General features: G+C 35.0%; 1 protein-coding gene across 4 annotated transcripts in view; it reads left to right on the forward strand.

The window, feature by feature from the left end:
• Window positions 1-12,899, forward strand: part of STRN (striatin) — an 87,419-nt gene extending 74,520 nt beyond the window's left edge. Inside the window, exons 16-18 of one of the 4 annotated variants that reach the window (XM_006215535.4) lie at window positions 5,782-5,889; window positions 6,996-7,082; window positions 7,169-12,899. In XM_006215535.4, the coding sequence (XP_006215597.2) occupies window positions 5,782-5,889; window positions 6,996-7,082; window positions 7,169-7,338 (365 nt within the window). In that variant the 3' untranslated portion in view covers window positions 7,339-12,899. Of the gene's footprint in view, window positions 1-797; window positions 2,639-5,781; window positions 5,890-6,995; window positions 7,083-7,168 lie in introns of those variants that run through there. The other 3 variants (XM_072937926.1, XR_012059123.1, XM_072937927.1) reach the window with 3 other exon arrangements.
• Window positions 12,900-19,383: the final 6,484 nt, after the last annotated feature.

Here is a 19,383-nt window from a genome sequence, read left to right on the forward strand (position 1 = left end):
TTTTAAGTTTTATCAAAATTATAACTACTAGAGTCAACTGTGAAAAATACTTGTCATTATAAAATGTTCTGCCTCAAAATCATATAACAATTACTTAGAAGGATATAATGATTTACTGTTGATTTTCAGACTTTAGGTTAAGTTTATTCACATTTAAACTATACTGTTTGAAGTAACATTTGAGCTATTCTAAAAAGAGGTTAAGTTTAATTATATACCAAATGTTTAGTTTTTAATTCTATTTGAAGAAAATAATGTTTATTCTAAATACAGGCCTGTCTTGGAATTATTGCAGGTTTGGTTTCAGACCACTGCAATAAAACGAGTATTGCAGTAGAGACAATCACTTTGGTTTCCCAGTGCATATAAAAGTTATGTTTACACTATGCGGTAGACTATTATATTAAGTGTGCAACAGCATTATGTCTAAAAATGTTTTAATTTTAATGTAAAAGTACTTTATTACTAAAAAATGCTGACTGTCATCTGAGCCTTCAGTGAGTTGTAATCTTTTTTACTGGCAGAGGGTCTTGTCTTGATGTTGGTGGCTGCTGACTGCTCAGGGTGGTGGTTGCTGAAGTTTGGGATGCCTGTGACAGTTTCTTAAAATAAGACAGCAATGAATCAATTGACTTTTCCTTTCTCAAATGACTTCTCTGTAGCATGCAGTGCTGTTTGATAACATTTTACCCACTGTAGAATAGCTTTCAGAATGTGAGTCAATCCTCTAAAACCCTGCTGCTGCTTGATTAACAAGTTTTATATAATTATGTAGTCCTTTGTTGTGATTTCAACAGTCTTCACAGCATCCTCACCAGAAACAGACTTCATCTCAAAAAACCGCTTACTTTGCTCATCCATAAGAAGCAGTTCCTCATCCGTTTAAGTTTTGTCATGAGACTACAGCAACTCAGTCACAGTCACATCTTCAGGCTCCACTTCTAGTTCCAGTTCTCTTGCTGTTTCCACCACATCTGTAGTTACTTCCTTCCACTAAAGTCTTGAACTCCTGAAAGTCATCCATGAGGGTTGGAATCAACCTGTTCCAAACTCCTGTTCGTGTTGACATTTTGACCTCTTCCCGTGAATCACTGATGGCCTTAATGATCGGCATCTAAAATGGTAAATCCTTTCCAAAAGGGTTTTCAACTTACTTTGTCCCTATCCATGAAAGAAATCACTATATATGGCAGCTATAGCCTTACCTAATGTATTTCTTCAATAATAAGACTCGAAAGTCAAAATTACTCTTTGGTCCACAGGCTACAGAATGGAGATTGTGTTAGCAGGCATGAAAACAAGATGAATCTCGTACATCTTCATCAGAGCTCTTGGGTGACCAGGTGCATTGTCAATGAGCAGTAATACTTTAAAAGGAATCTTTTTTTCTGAGCAGTAGGTCTCAATAATGGGGTTAAAATACTCAGTAAACTATGTTATATTCAGATGTGTTGTCATCCAGGCTTTGTTGTTCCATTTCTAGAGCACAGGCAGGGTAGATTTAGCATAATTCTTACGGGTCCTAGGATTTTCAGAATGGTAGATGAGCATTGGCTTTAACTTAGAGTCACCAGCTCTGTTAGCCACTAACAAGAGAATCAGCCTTTCCCTTGAAACTTTGAAGCCAGGCATTGACTTCTTGTTAGCTATGAAGGTCCTGAATGGCATCTTCTTCCAATATAAGGCTATTTCATCTACACTGAAAATCTGTTGTTTAATGTAACCACCTTTATTTATTGTCTTAGCTAGATCGTCTGGATTACCTCCTGCAACTTCCTACATCTGTACTTGCTGCTTCACCTTGCACTTTGATGTTATGGAGTTGACTTCTTTCCTTAAATCTCATGAAACAATCTCTGCTAGCTTCCCACTTTTCTTCTGCAGCTTCCTCACCTCTCTTAGCCTTAATAGAGTTAAAGAGTTAGGGCCCTCCGCTGGACTAGATTTTGACATAAGGGAATGTTGTGGCTGGTTCTATCTTCTATCCAGACCATTAAAACTTTCTCCATACTGCTTTACTTTCTTATCATTCATGTGTTCACTGGAGTAGCACTTTCAGTTTCCTTCAAGAACTTTTCCTTTGCATTCACAACTTAGCTAACTGTTCATTCAGAGCAAGAGGCCTAACTTTCAGCCTATCCTTTTGATATGCCTTCCTTACTAAACTTAACTGTTTCTGGCTTTTGATTTAAAGTGAGAGACATGTGACTCTTCCTTTCATTTGAACAGGTAGAGGCCATTGTAGGGTTATTGATTGGCTTAATTTCAATATTGTTATGCCTCAGGGAGGCCCAAGGAGAGAGAAAGGCAGGGAAACAGCCAATCAGTGGAGCAGTCAGAGCACACACACAACACTTATCAAGGCCACCATCTTATATGGGTGCAGTTCAAGTGCCCCAAAATAATTACATTAGTAACATCAAAGATCAGTGATCACAGATCATCATAACAAATACAGTAATAATGAAAAAATTTGAAACATTGTGAGAATTAATTAAAATGTGATATAGACATGAAGTAAATGAATGCTATTGAAAACATGGCACCAATAGACGTCCTCAATGCAAGGTTGCTATAATCTTTTAATTTGTAAAAAATACAATAACTGTGAACTGCAATAAAGCAAGATATGCCTGTATAAAATAAATGTTTTTATTTCTCATAATTTTATTTTTGAAATCAATCTTATATTAATACAATTTGACACAGCTCAGTATTGATTAAAAAATAGATCAAGTTGTGCCATTCAGAATCCCAAATCTGAAGCTCCTTATTGGGTACAGGAAGTTGGGAAAGAAATAATTTCTAAGACTGTAAAGAAGATACTACAGAATCTTTTTGGTTTCTAGCTTTCATAACCATTACTTTCTATCTTTAGGCTTAAAACAATCACAGTTTAGGCTGAAGTTGGTAAAGAAAACTATATACACATACACTGTTGTTTTAATTTGAGAACTAGCTTTAAAAATAATTACCACAGTGTGTGTGTGCATGTGCATGTGTGTGAATATGTGTGGCTCTCTCTCCTTCTCTCCCTTTTCTTTTTCTCTCAAAAGATTCCTTCATTCCTTTTTGACTTTCATCATTTTTCCTTCCCAATCTGTTGTCTTTTATTTTCTTCTGGTGTCCTGTGAGAATTATTTGGGGAGGTAGGTTTGAATGGAGCTTTGAACTATTTGGATGTTAAAAGAGAGAAACAAAAAAAAATTAAAATTGAGATTATGGAATAGGAAAAAAGAATTTTTTTTGCCAAGAAATTCATGTTTTTTAGACTCTTAGTAAATTTAGAATCATACTTAAATATGTGACCTAAACCTACAGTAGTAAAGTTGAAAAACTGTATGAAATTAAGAAGGATGTGAACATTTTTGAAATCCTTTTAATGTCCTCAGTGTAAATGTCGATTTTTAATGACTGCTACAAATTTAGGATCTCAAGTCTGGTGGATGAGATGGATAGACTGGACTAGGCAATTCCATTTTTCCCCCAGATGTATGACTGTAAAGTCATATGACTTTTTGTCCAATACTAGAAGCATTTTCTGAAGAAGACTGCCAAGAATGTTTTGAACAAAGGCAACATTATTGGAATAAGCAATAATTATTTTGAGTTAATAATATGTCCTGACATTTCCTAAATTATCAGATGATTTACATAAAGCAAACTTAAATTAGTCTTTTATTCCTTTCTACTATGACTACCCCTTAGCTGTTTATATTTGACTATATTGTAGTGTTCTGGAATTTAGCAGATTTAAAAAAAAAATTTAAGTTCAGACTAAACACATTTTAAGGTAAAAGTGAATTTCATATAGCATTTAAGAGGATGAAAGATACTTGTTGTAGGAATCAGAATAAATTACCTTCTCATTGATGTCAGTGGTGATTTGACTGTGAGTAAGTCAAATGTAGTTGGAGCAGGTAATTGGGTACTTGTGAACTCAGTGAAAAGATAAACCATTTCTAGGTTGCAAGCTGAATATAAATATTTGGAGAATTGTTGTAGATTCATTGTTAGAATGATGGCTGGGAGGCCTTCAATTTATTTCTAGTGTTCTTTGCATTTTGCTTGCTTGTCTGACTTACCATCAAGTAGAGAAATTTCCTCGAAAAAAAATTGCTAAATAACTTTCTTTTGCCTGCTTCCATCATTTGATTTCTATCATACTTATTTTTTAGATCTCAGAATAATTAAAGCCATTCTCAGAAACTTCTCTCTCAAAATGTATGAGATATTATACTTAAAGTATTTCTTTTTGGTTGTTACTTTCCTTCTGGACCTTGGAGAGGATATTGTTCAATGGTGTGTTATCTTCAGAGGAAAACAATACATAGGCTGAATTTTGAATATTAACTATTTGTTTAGGACCTTTTAAATTGAGTAGAATGACCCAGAGCTTACCCCACATTGTCGAGTGACTTTTTGTTGTGCACTGAGATAACAGACTGGGTGGCTACATGCCATTAACATTGGGAAAAGACCATCTTCAGTTTTTAAGATGTTGTATTTCTAGGCATCACATGATTTCTGACTGTACATAGGTATATATTTTCTTTTATGTGAATATAAATTCATAATATTTATTCTAAGATTAAAAAATTTTAAACTCTATTTTTAAAATATTTTCAAATTTAAAGAAAAGTTTCAAAAATAGTTCAAGAACTCCTGGTTACCCTTCACCCAGATTCACCAATTTTTAACATATTTTTGCCACATTTGTCACATTTACTTTATCATTCTCTGTATATGTGTATTTTTGTTTTGTTTTGTTTTTGTTTTTTTGAAGGGGGTACTGGGGATTGAACCCAGGACCTTGTGTATGCTAAGCATGCGCTCTACCACTGAGCTACACCCTCCCCCTGTATATGTGTATTAATTTAAAATTCTGAACCACTTAAGAGACATTATATCCCTGTGCCCCCAGATCCTTTAGCATGAAATTCCTGAGAATGAGAACATACTCTTAACAGTACATTGCATTCTCAAAATCAGGGAATCTAACATTGACACAATGATTCTGTTTGTTGTTATTTACACTCAAATTTGCCAGTTGTCCCAATAATGTATTTTATAAGGACGTTTTCTTCCTAGACCATGGTATAATGATTATTTTTTTTACCTTTGACATATCTTAAATTAGTGTTATCTTTATGTAGATTTTTTTTCTTATTAAAGTATCTTTAAAATCACTAATTAAACTTCTTAGTAATTGATTTCTGTTTGATAAAAGTCTTTCAGGAGGAACTTGTGATATTTTAAGTACCATAGTGGACTGTCAAATGATGACCATTTCTATTATGATGAGAAAGAGAAGATTAAAGAGTTAAGAAGCTCTCATTGTCATGTTTATCTTTAGATGATAACCATGTTTATCAATAGAGAGCTCTATGTCTAGAAAGAGCTGAAATTTAAATTTGGGAATTATCTGCATGTAAGTAATGATAGAATTCTATATTAAAGTAACAAGAAATATCACAGAACATTGTAGAATGAGAAATGTCAGTTCTAGGCTAAGCCCTAGGTAGCATCCATAGATAGCAGCAGGTAGAAAAGGAAGTTCTAATTCTTAGGTCTTCTAGATTTGTCAGTAGAGTATTACTCAGGCAATTCGCATTTCCTAACATTGCATTATGAACACAATTGGAGAATAAACGAACTAAAGACAAATTAAAGTCACATCATTTACTTTTTTAGTCTCTTAGGTGAATATTCAGTTCTCTTTTGTGTGAAGAAATAGTAGCTTTGACAAAGTTGTGGTGCTCTTTAATTTTTTCTTCTTAGCAGCTAACTCTTCCTGCCAAATAAATAGAGTCATCAGTCATCCCACTCTTCCTATCAGCATCACTGCTCATGAAGACAGGCACATCAAATTCTATGATAACAATACAGGTAAGAATTTATTAAAATTGATTAATATTAAAGCAAAAAATAACCCACTATAGTTTGGTGTCTGTCAGTGCCTTTTTTAGTCGGAGAATAGGCATGGAAACATAGATGCTCTCCCAGATCAGCTTCTTTTTACTCCATATAATTCTAGTAAGAACTAGTCTTCACGATAGCACACAGAATCATCCTGATTTATTTAATAATAAGTAGGTACTATATTCTGGCTCTAGAACGAAGATCATCACTAGGAACACAATGAAAAATTAATTCAAATACCAACAAAATCATCTCCTACCATGAATATATTGCAAAAAAGTAGAAATATGTAGGAAGTCGAGGCATATATGATCATTATATTTTGTTAAAATTGTTCAATTGTTGAGGAGCCTTAGTATTGCAGATGGAAAACCCCTGAGTCACTTGGTTTATTTTATTCATTTTCCATAGACTAACTTTTTCTGCATTTTTATATTATTTGATCCTAATTGATTTGAATTGCAGTATGGAAACTTTACCGATTTTTATTAGATTATATTTTACTATTAGTCTAAGGAAATACACGAAGAGCTAGTTGGGAGAAAAACTCTCTGTATTTGCAGCTACATTTACCTAAATATCTGCTATTGACTTTGTAAATATGTTGACTTTTGCTGACTTTGCTTAGCTGTGAGTGATGACTAATTTAATATTTTTAATCTCTTTCTATATACTGTTTCAACCAAAATTGTGGCCAGGTTTTCTCTCTGTTCCTTTGACTCTTCTTCTGTTCCCACAACCCATGTGATTTGCCTGTAGTCAAAGATGCAGAATAGGTGATTAATAATGTCTGAGCTAATTAATGAACATGGCTTAAAGGAATACTTGTGTACAAATGACTAAGTACCATATTATGATTTGAAAGACAAAAATATAATCTGAAATTTGAGCTTTTGTTTCTCATCATTGCCGAGGCTAGAGCGGGGAAGGAGACACGTGTTATCAGCAGTTGGAAAAGCAGTTGATGCAGAGACGACACAAAGAAGAGGGTAGCTCGAGAAACCAGTGGTAGCTGGCTTATATTCAGGGTGAGGAAAGCTGTTAACAAAGAGTAATAATCTCTTTTTTCAAAGGCAAGCTGATCCACTCGATGGTAGCCCACCTAGAAGCCGTTACAAGTTTAGCAGTTGACCCTAATGGCCTGTACTTGATGTCTGGCAGTAAGTACAACTATGGATTATTTATTTATACTTATCATTTTCATATTAATGTAATTTTTCTTTTAATTTCTTTTCTTTTGATATAGGTCATGACTGTTCAATACGTTTATGGAACCTAGAAAGTAAGACCTGTATCCAAGAGTTCACAGCTCATCGGAAAAAGTTTGAAGAATCAATTCATGATGTAGCTTTCCACCCATCCAAATGCTATATAGCCAGTGCTGGGGCTGATGCACTGGCTAAAGTCTTTGTATGACACAATGCATCATCTTCACCTTCTAGCTCTTTATAAATAATCAACTGCACAAAAGAAATACAGAAGACCAGGGCAAGAATCAACCCATCCAGCCCTTTTGTTCTGCTGAAGGAGCACAGAGAACATTTGTTAAAGTATAGTTTTGCAATTCATATACTGTTTTCTAAAACTAAGGTTTGTTCAGGTTGCTGCAAGCTCAGCTGAATCTGTGAGCCTGAAAAACTTTAAAATTCTTCCCAAAATAGGAGCTTTTATTTCTGAAGTTGTTCTAATTCGCTAGGCAGGCCTGAGCGAAGAACATGGGTTTAGCTTGTCCTTAAATTGAGTAAATAGGGCACACTATAAGGGACGAACAAAAAGCTTGATGGCAGGGAGTGGGTAAAGGGAGAACAGAAATTTAGACCTAGTTCTTCCCTGAGAAATCTTGTTAAACACAGTAGGTAATCACAACAGTAATCTTTACCGTGTCTGCTGTACGAACCCCTATGTTCACAATGACCAGGCAGTGTTAAAATGAGTTTTTAGTTTCACCCTCCTCTCAACTGTTCACATAAAGCACCTGGCAAAACATTTTACCTATTAAGGGGAAAAATGCAATAATATGTTAAATATATTATTATTCAGAAATGCTAAACAAATAATTTAGTTTGTAAGCAGATTTCTATATTACATTTTTGAAAATAGATTTGGTACCATCTAAAGTTTAGCTGTCAAAAACACCATTATGAAGAGTAGTTGATAGAGTCTGCTTTTACTAAAGGATTTAACTTATTCAGGGTTAAGATTCTGTTTATTTTTAAGGGCAAGCAGGGCACATCTTTATAATAATTTCTATTAATTTTAAAATTCACTTTATTCATGTGATATTTATAGTACCACAGAGATTATTTCATATCGATGAAATCTTACCTTTTGGTGGTTGAAAAGATGGAGGTTATTTACAAGTACTCATTTATCAAAACGTACAAAACCATGCTTCAGATGATCTCTCCTTTTTCTTCATGTCTCAGATTCAAATCACCTGACACCTACCAAAAATAGTTCATAATTGTTATGTTTTAACAGTCCAAAGGGTATGGTTAACCTCAGGCAGCTTCTTCGGCAGAAGTACTAAATAAAGCAACTATTTTGTACCCCAGAAGGTTCCCTATTACTATCTCCAAGAAGAACCTATTGGAAATCTGGGTGGAATAGTTTGGTGCCTAATATTGGCTAAGGAGTTCTCTTTTTGTTTCCCTCTCCCTACCCGACCTCCATTGTTTAACTGGAAAACACAGCATGTTTTAACAGGCAGAAAATCCATATTGTTTCTAGGAAAAACCATGTCTTAAAGGACCAGAGTTCCCTGTGACCCACGTATGGTCAGCTCTTGAGATTCCCATGACCCACTCTCTGGACCTGGTATATAGACTTCATCCCCACAGCAGTCTAGCCACTCCTCACACTCTCTTTCTTGTTTGCCCCAAATGTCAGAGACCAATATAGAAATTAGAAATAAGTTACTAATGCCTAAATTTTCAGCAAGATATATTTTAATAGGCTCTCAGACTTTAAAAAAAAATCCATATCCATAAATATTTTAACTTTTTAATACAATTCCTACATTCCTATGCCTACATATTCCATCATCAGAAGAAGAATATTCTGGTGATGGTGTAGATATTAATTGACAATTTTTCTTTAACATTTCTGCTTATCTGCCTCTAGAATTCTGCAATATACAGGGAGATTTTCTTTAAAGACCAGTGTTAAACTTGCCTGATTGATATACAGATATGCTTTAATATTTTAACACAACTACCTTGTCACTTCATCTGTTCTGTGCTTTGGTTAACAGGGGGCTCACGGGACTCCTTTGTATATTCAAATGAATTGACTTGGGTGTGAGCTACCAGGCAAATATTTATATTCCCAAGTAGATATAGAATTCCACATTGTTTTTGGTGGATTCCTCTTTGAGTTCTTCGCAGAGTAAATAAACGATGTTGCTGACCTAATATTTGTAGAAGGATACTGGAAAATTCCAGTCGTGAGCCCTTAATTGGCATACTTATGATGGATGACTACAAGGTATTGTGCTACCAGTTACTGCTTTAATTACCTTCCAAGGTCTTCAGTGCCTGCTTTACTTACGTCACTGGAATTCTTAAAACCAAGACACTTTCTTCACCTGCATTTTATGTCTCATGGTTGAAATTTTTCTGTTAGCGAATGGAAAATAACCATGAGATACGTAGACTGTAGTACAAATGATGGAACTGTTGAAAGTTCCTTAGAAAACCAGAGCTGTGCTCTTGGAGATTGTACCCAGAAACAGATTCTTCTCTGCTGGCACTGTATGATCTCAGCCTAGACACGAGCCAAAGCTGTCTTCCAGCCAGATAGAACCATATACACGTGTCTGGTTTTTCCCTCAGCCTATCAAAAATTCAGTGCAAATTGACAAAATGAACAAATTCCAGTTGCAAACCGTCACTGAAATGCTTTCATAGTGCTTGATTTGTAAATAATTTTGGATGAAATGTGTTGGAATAGTATGAAAATCAGCAGGAGGTGTGGGTCCCTGCCTTATTTTCATATGCTGTGGATACATCTCTGGGAGCTTGCAGCACCCTCTGGAAACTCAGCTATCACATGGAGCTCATTTGCTACACAAACCATAGCAGATATTTAACATAAGTGATATAATGACCTTCAGTATTTTTCTATTGAACAAGTTTAGCAATTTTTGCCATTAAACAGATAATTAGTTATGCAAAGTATTTAGCTTTTATAATCATTTTAGTTATGACTAAAAGGGGGGAAATTGAGCTGCATCACCGATAATGAACTTTGTGAGAAATTTTTCGTTTATCTGACTTTCACTCCTTCAGTATTGCTATAGATTTCTTTTTGAGATAATGATGAAGATTTATTTGAAAATGTCTAAAATGTATGTATATTTTATAAATATATATTATATATATTGTAGGGATATATATAATATATATAGACTATATATATATATATATAAAACCATAGGTGCATTTTACTGTTGTATTTTCATTTTTGGAGGTGGTGTACACAGCAGGTAATGATGAGTATGATGAGTGTTGTGCTATTTGCTTTTGCAGTATAATATATAGTTCTAAATGTTTAAATTACTGTATATACTATATTCATTATAGGCTAGCATGCTTGTTTTAAAGACTGTCATTCTAGTTTATTAAAATCTGAATGTAAGAAAACCTGGCTATTCAAATGTGAATTGAAAAATATTCCATTCTCAGTACTGAACTATTTCCATTGAACATTCAGGATTTTTGACAAAACAGATATCATCAAGAAGGCAATAGCTAGAGAATGAGAGGTGCCTTTCAAAAAAATACAAATGCAGCCTTACAGTGAGGATGAGGATTTAAGTTTTTTGCGGGGAAGGGGTGAGAGAGAGAGAGAGAGAGAGAGAGTGTGAGTGAGTGAGTGTGTGTGTGTGTGTGTGTGTGTGTGTGTGTGTTTGCCAATCTGTGAAGGTCCTGATTTGTGACCATCAATGTCTTTTTAATATATCTGTTCAACTTTTAGGACTTCAGGGGACATTTCATGCGCTATCTTTGTGCTTTTCTGAGCACCATATGTACTTTCCAAGAATTTTGAATGTGAATTCCTAGAAATTTCAGTGGAGAAGAAAATAACTATTCTTTCATTATAAGTCAAGTTCAGATAAAAGGAGAAATTGATTCACCAAAATTATGGGATCTCATTAATGTTGGCTGAGTAAATGTTAATTTTAAAAGGCTCACTTTTTTAGCATTTCATATATTTCCCCCTTACACAAGAGCAAATAATGAAATTCTTATCTGATCAAGATTCAACTAGTAAAAATTATTTTTAGATTAAACACCTGAATTAGTTAAAATTCCACCTAAGAATAGTGTTTAAATGGCATCTTTCATATCTACCTCTTTGTTATTGCTGCCATTGTGACTCGAGCAGATCTTTATGACATCTAAAACAATGGTTGGATGCAATTTAAAAATCTGTGTTGGTGCTTTTCTTAGGCTTTGTCATTTCAGTTATACTGAACAAAGATGTCACAAATCAGATTGAAAGACTTAGAATTAATTTTGATTTTCTTTTGAAAGAACTGCTTAAAATTTATCATCAGTGTTGATAATAAGTGGAGATAATCTCTGGTTAGCCTATGTCTGTGTGATATTTTCAACCCAGAGCCAAACTGTTATTGATTTACATGGGAAAAGAGCTCTAAGTATAATTTTCTTCAGCTTACCTTATTCTTTGAAAATATTTCGAGGCTATTAAGTACCTAATCTTTAATTTTATTTACTCAGAAAATGCCTTCGTTACTGTGTTACTTGTTTAGTTATTTATAAAATTGCAGTATTTTGTTTAACACTGGGATTTAGTTTGTACAAAAGTAGTAGCTGACAGAAACTGTATGTATATTTTTCTGAAATGTATCAATTCCTTAAGTTCATTATAGAGGAAGGTCCAGTAAACTAATGTATCCGTCTTTAAAAACAAATGACAGGCTAGGTCATTGGTAAATGATTCGAATCATTTTACTTTTGCCACTGAAAGCTTTTTAATTGACCATATCCATCATCTAACTGGATCTCAGTGTCATTGTAAGGGACACCAGGTTCACAAGGTATTAAACAGATTGCATCTTTTTTTTTTTTTCCAGTCCAAAAAAAGGGGCAAATATAAAGCCAAACAGCGATCCTTAGATCCTACTTATTTATTCTGGCAGTATTCCTAAAGTGGTGCTTAAGGGTCAGAATTTTTTGAATCTTTGCTAATCAAGCTTTAGATTTGATTTAACTGGGACCACATGCTTGTCATCCCCCAGATGCAAATTAGAAAGTTCATTTTAATTTAGATTAACTCTAATGTCTGCCTGAGTTTTTAACAGGCTATGAACCAGTGAGTGCCTTGTTAATGTAGAATGATTTTTCCCTGGTTGTGTTAGCTTCTTTCTGAAAATGTCTCAAAGAATGGTGTTTTAGTTGACTTGTAGGGAGCTGCTAAAGTTGGTATTATCAGCAATCAGAAAGTCTTCAGTCTACCACATACCACTCTCCCTACTTTCTTCTCATTGTTTGGCTGAAGCTTGCCTCTTGTGAGAAACAATACAACCCCCTTCTCCACATAGTTTTTTTCCAATCCAGATTAAGAGGTATCCCGTAGCCCTGTCCCAACTATATGATCTAATACCTGTTTTTAGGAGAAACTACTTCTTTGTAATCCTGTAATCTACTGGCTATGTCTTCTCAACTTCAGTTTACTAGCGCTGACCTCAGGGCATCATCATCAGTTCAGACTCCTGAATAACTCCTTTCTCCACACCCTTCCAGCTGGTGAGCCCTGGGCCAGACTGATATTCAGGTATTTTAAATTTTAGGTATAATATCAATTAATGTAAATTAACCCAAATGCTAATTTTTGTGGTGCAAGAAGTTTCTTTTGTAAATTCAGGGTATGGATAAGCTAAGATATCCTTTTTTGGTGGCTCTAAGTGTATTATTTGTTTTTAAATAAAGTGTACAACTATAGATAATGTGCTATAGGTGTCTCATGAATTGAAATATTTGTCAGATTTGGAATCCAGTGGAATTGCAGTTAAGATACTTTAATACAACCTGATTTTGTTTTGGGGGAGGTAATAGAGGGGTACAGGGAAATAAAAGTGTGTTAGACAAAGTAGATGTAAATCCAAAGTAATGAACCAACCTTAATTATTGATTGTGAGGAATATGGAGAAGTTTATCATTATATAGAGTTTGGACCTTTGGAAAGCCAGTAAAATTAAAATACCCCATATGATTGGATCATGATACTTTCAGGGACACATGTATATTTTTTCTCATGTTCAGTTACATAATTAAAAAATTATATACACACATACATATATAAATTTAATGTGTTTTTATTTTTTCTTTGTTTGACTACTTAACAGGCAAGCATAAGCCTTCTACCCCTTGCTCCTTCAAATCAACATTACTTTTCAAGGGCTTCCGCTGCCCAGAACTCAAAGTCTCTTTGTTCCAATCTGGAGCCACAGTGCTATGTGGAATCTAAAAGGTACCTCTTCTGGTGTCCTTGAAACTGTCCACTGTGATGTTTCGTATGCTACAGTAGTAATGAATGTTCTATTTTTTCGCATGTACACATTTTTCAGTAGTGTCAAAAATCCTCCTTTTGTCCCTTGTAATGAGAACTGAGACATGTAATGAGAACTGAGACATGATTTGCTGGAGTTATTTTAGAGTAATCTAGCTCAGAAGGTCAAGAAGAGTCTAAAAGTTTTTCATGGATTGATGGTCAGCCCGGGTTCAGAATGGTATTCTAACCTGCATTGGGTTTCCAGGAGCACCACTGAAGTTTTGAGGGGTCCAAGAGTTGTCCTGGCACTTAGACTGTTCCCCAGAAACACCTGGAAATCTGGCAGCGCCCTTTATCTCAAACACTATAACCGTAATGTGTCCCTCCACTTGTTAGTTCTCAGTTACACCTGTCCTTACAGTGATGGGTCGCTCCAGTTCTGTGGAGAAGCACTGATATGCAACTTTCCATATTTTCTGAAACACAAATTTTAATTTGGTATATTTTGTATACTTTCAAAACCAAATTGAAAATGACTCATTTTAAGTCTCACTTCCATCTTAAGCCCTTTCCTATTCCTAGTTGTTACTAGATGAAAGGTACTGGGCAGACTTGAAGAAGGATCTGACTGTTTGGGTGAATAAAATCTGTAGTGTCCTGCCAATAGGAAGGGTCTGTTTCATTGAAAATTCTCTTGTCCTTGGTTATTTAGCCATTCATCTTACACGAGGACTGATCCAGATGCTAACTTGATGTTAACTTTTCCTGTGTGCCTCTTTAAAGAGATAATTAATCCAGTGATGTAATGGAGAACTTACCATAAAACAATCTGTTAAATAGCACCTGGAGTAATAAATAGAGTTGGTATTATTCATTCATGTGCCAAAGTTTTTCATGCTCTCATAAGATCCGCGGTGTGTATCAGGTTCCCAATCTATAACCTCAAACCAAAGATATTTTTGAATTACCTCATATAATAACATCATCAAATTAAGGGTAATGGTAGGGAAACCCATCATTCATAATGAGCATTCTTAAACTGAACTTTCTTTGATTAAAAAGAAAAAACTGCGTGCATGGTAAGCAAAATTTTATGTTTAAGCATGAGTTGTACTATTAAGCAGCTTGTGATTTATATAAAATGTTTTGAAATGTGAATGTATAGTGAAATCCAGCTACTCTTTCCTTGTGGAAGTTGGACCAAAGAAGTTTCATAAATAAATAAGATTAACTTACCTTAGAGCAAAGGAAATCCATCAGAAACAGTTTGAGTTCTGGATGACTTGGTGAGGGTGTAGGGAAAAATAAACACACTAAGGAGAAAGCAGCTGAAAACTGACCTGGGCCCACTGCCCACTGTCTTTCTTTCTCTTGAAAAGGCCTAGAAAGACGATCTCTGAGATCCTTTTGACCTCTAAAAGTGAATGGTTCAAATTCTGACTCATTAGTCATTGATCCCTGTTACCTAAATTAAAGATTTTTAGGAAATACATCCAAAGTATCCTAGAGTTCCCTGGTTAAAGTGTCAGACAACATAGCTTTTTCTGTATTGCAGGAAGCTACATTAACTGGCCCAGGCATGTTGTGTCATCTGCACGTATCAGAATGAAGACCAGACATGTACGAAATGTCTTAATGTGGCCAAGGGTAATCTCATGAAGAGAGAATCATTTTTTAGGATGAGTTCTGTTTTGAATGATTTTGATGATACTTTTAGAAGCATTTAAAAAATATTCGTATCATTTTCTGCAGACTTTGAGCCTGCATGCTTCAGAATATCCAATTGATGGAGTTATTTCACTCAGTATGTATTTTTAAAAAGGAGAACTCACTGGTCTCACATGTCTTTTGGCAGTCACTTATGGATAACACCCCTGACCCTCACCCCCCACCAATACTCAGGTGTCATGTAGGAATTCTTTCCTATGTAGTAACTGTCTTCAATATTTTGCTGACTAGAAGAGCAGTGTTTTTACACAAAGCTTACAAGTAAACCATGGAGCCTTGTGCATTTGATACATGTTAAAATGAATGGAACATTAAGATAGAGCATATATACCACATAAATGTTAACAGTGTCCCTTCAGAGCTAACAAGGTCAGATTCTGCCAGTTGCCATTCATAGATTTTGGAAGGATGCGGATCAGCCAAAAGTAGCATTTAACAGTCAGTTCATTTAAGTGGAAACTGTTTTTCAATAAAATTGTACCTGTTCAGTTTCCTTCCTTGTTCAGGGTCAAAAGAAATGAGGCTTTCTCCCACTTCTAAAACATTCAGACTTTCTTTTCTTTCTTTGGTCAGCTTTTTTTTTTTAATTGAAGTATAGTTGATTTACAATGTTTTGTTAGCTTCTGGTATACAGCATAGTGATTCAGTTATACATATATATGTTCTTTTTCACTATAGGTTGTTATAAGTTATTGAATATAGTTCCTTTAGGACCTTGTTGTTTATTCTGTATATAGCAGTTTGTATCTTCTAATCCCAAACTCCCAATTTATCCCTCCCCCTGGTCAGCTTTTAAAAACAAGCGAGACAATAAGCTCCTTTCTCATTGCTATAGGATACTTAGGAATATATATCTAATGGTTATAATTAAAAAAAATAAACCTTGCAAGCAGATTTTTTTCTCTTTATAAACTTCATTGCTTTCTGAAGGCAGAAATGCTTTTACTTTTGAACTTGAAGGTTGTAGGTTTAGGCAGTTTTGTGCCCTCGATGTTGCAAGTTATATACAGCTTACCTCTAGATAAACACGTTATACTTTGTGTGGTTTTTAGAAATTATTTTGGGAGTACAGAGACTGGCAAGGAATATATGGTAAGTTTAATATTATCTTTCAAAATCTTGTGGGGTTTTTTTTCAGGTATGGGGAGTAGGTAGAGATTAGTTTTATTCTGAATGCCTTGATTCTGACCCCATCCCCAACTCAGGTTTTACATATTAGATATTGCTCACTTGTCACCTGAAAAAATAAGAGTTAATGGTTGTTTGTTTGCTTCTGTCTCTATAAGCTCCTTGAATCAGGGACTGTTTGTTTTTCTTATATTCCCTTTAACACCTCTCCTGGTGCCTTACCTACCACATAGAAAGTACTTGATAAATATTTACAAGTTGAGTAATCAGAGAACACATTTTAAAACTCTAAATCTATCCAGATCAAAGACAAAGGGGGAAAAAAATATCCCTGCCAGTCCTTACGTGATCTCAACTGTATTCAGATCTGTGGAGCTGATTCTAAGAGTAGAGGTCTGCCTCCTACTCAGGAATTTGGACCTCATCTGGAAGGTGGCAACAGAATGCGCAAGGCAGCACCCTCTTTGCTATGCATCCCAAGTTTGCCTGCTTTGGAACTGAGCAAAACGTAGGGGAGTAGGAGATGTCTCTAAGCCCTGTTGTGGTGTCCCTTCTGTCCCCCTGACCTCCCCAACACCAACCTGCTGGCCTCTAATTCCTTGACAGGGAACTCTTCAGCCTGGAATCTAACCCTGCTTTGACCATCTTGGGCCCAGACCAGGTCCACCACTCTTTCTCCTTGTGACCCTCTGATGATCCTGTTTTTCCAGCCTGGCTTTTTTTCCTCCAAAGGTGTAGGAAGCGTCTCTCAGTAGAAGCTTGTCAAGAAAGGCATTCTTCTAGGGAGCCTGAGTCTGGGACTAAATCCCTCCGGCTGTTCTTAGGGCTGCTTTTCGCCCTGAAGATTTGATGGTAATTGTTTATTAACTCTCCTAGGAACAGTTCTGTGTTGTCTTGGTTTGTTGCTACCATTCCAGCAGAGCCTCGGACACTTGAGGCCTTGAGCTGAACAGCTTCATTGTTTCAGGAATAAAATAGTCAGCTAGAGACAGAGTATTTGTATTTCACCATCAAATGACTTGAAATCATTAGTAGAGGCACCAACAGAGTAGTGACTATGAAATACTCAACTAATCTCAAAATAATATTAAACCTATATATTATATAAGAACTATTAACTAATTTTTTAATTATTAAAATATGATTCCTTTAAGCTCAGTATAGCACAGAGGAAAGAACAGGATTTTGTCCTGGACGCAGGACATTTATTATCTTTGAGACTTTGGATAAGCTAATCTGAGTTGGTTTCTATTCTATGAAATGGGTATTGTAGATCTGCCTATGTACACAAAACACTTGATAAAATGTCAGGCAGTAATAAGCATCCAAGAAATAACTGTTTTTCACTCCCGAATTCAGTCTTCTTATCATGTAATTCTGTCACACTCCTGATAACTTCTGGAATACCAGGCTTTTAGGAGAAATAAGGTTAGAATGAACATCAGGAGGAGCCCTAATGAAGTTATACATAAATTATTTCTTTCCTCAATAATTGAGTGTTGTGTACCAGACAGCTCTAAGTGCTGGTGTTCAGCAGTGAACAGACAAAATCCTTTACCTGATGCAGCTGATGTTGCAGTTGGGGGAAACAAACAACAAATAGTATGAATAAAATACATAGAATACTACTGGTGATAAATACTGAGGGAAAAGGAAGGGAGATGATTTGATATTGCTTGGATTTAAAGAGTGAAACAAATTAAATTAATAGTACTACAAATTAATACAGTCAATTAAAAGAACATAAAAGAGCAACAAATAATAGAGGTGCATAATGGCAAAATTAATCTCATCCCACCATACCATTTTATTCCCACCTCCCTTGTAGCAGCCTGACATACATGTCTTTATTCTTGTTCACACAAGTATGTATACACAAATATTACATACAGGGTTTTGTCTTATCCTACAATTACTCTGCTACTTCTAAAATATAATATGTATTGTGAGTACCTTACAAGTCTTTACAGATACACATCTCTTAAATTTCTTAATGTATACACACAATCTTTTTTTAACACCTTTATTGTGTGATCCCTGTATAGTAAACTACACATATTTCAGCTATACAATTTGATGAATTTTGATACATGTATGTACACCAATGAAACCACCACCACAATCAAGATAGCTAACATTTCCATCACTCCCCAAGAGGTGCAAATTTCGACTTTCCCAATTTATCCATTCTAACCTCTGTTCCCCCTGCTAACCATAAGTTTGTTCTCTGTGTCTGTGAGTCTGTTCCTGTTTTGTAGGAACAGACTTTGTAAGTTCTTTTGTGTCCTTTTTTTGGATTCCACATATAAGCGATATCATATGGTATATTTCTTTCTGGCTTACTTCACTTCGAATGACATTCTCCAGGTCCATCCATGTTGCCGCAAATGGCATTATTTTATTCTTTTTTATGGCTGAGTAGTATTCCATTGTGTGTGTCAGCTGTTGATGGACATTTAAGCTGTTTTGTATCTTATGTAAATAAAATGAGAAGTTTTTTTGGCGGGTCAGTTTGCTTTAAATAGGATCATATATATCCTCTGCATCTTTTCTTATCCAACAATATATGGTGAAAATCCTTCCAAATCTATCTTTTAGCTCTTATTTCATTCTTTTTAATGCTAGATAATACCGTATGATGATGATTTATTAAACCTCTTCCATATTGATGGGTATTTACTTGTTGTCAGATTTTTACCATTAGGGTAATTGTGCCTGTGCACGTATTCATGACCGTGATGATTTTACTTTTATGAAAGATTCCATGGAGTAGGATTGCTGGGTTGAGGGATATGTAGATTCTTAAAATTTTAATAAATGTTGACATATTGTTTCTCAAAAGGGCTGGGACAATTTATATTTCTATTTCCATCAGTAAATAAATAAAACTACTGTTACCCTTTATACTCACTAGTAATAACTGCAGTAGCATTTAAAAAAAGAAAGAAAGAAAAAAAGCCTGGTGGTAGGTATAGTGATTTCTCAGTGTTATTTGCATTTTCATTACTACTGTAAATCTGGACAACTTTTCATATGTTCTTTGGTCATTTGGATTCACTCGTAATTAAATTACCTATTGTATTAGTT

This window comes from Vicugna pacos, chromosome 15 (genome assembly GCF_048564905.1).
Source record: "Vicugna pacos chromosome 15, VicPac4, whole genome shotgun sequence".
In the NCBI taxonomy this organism is placed as follows: domain Eukaryota; kingdom Metazoa; phylum Chordata; class Mammalia; order Artiodactyla; family Camelidae; genus Vicugna; species Vicugna pacos.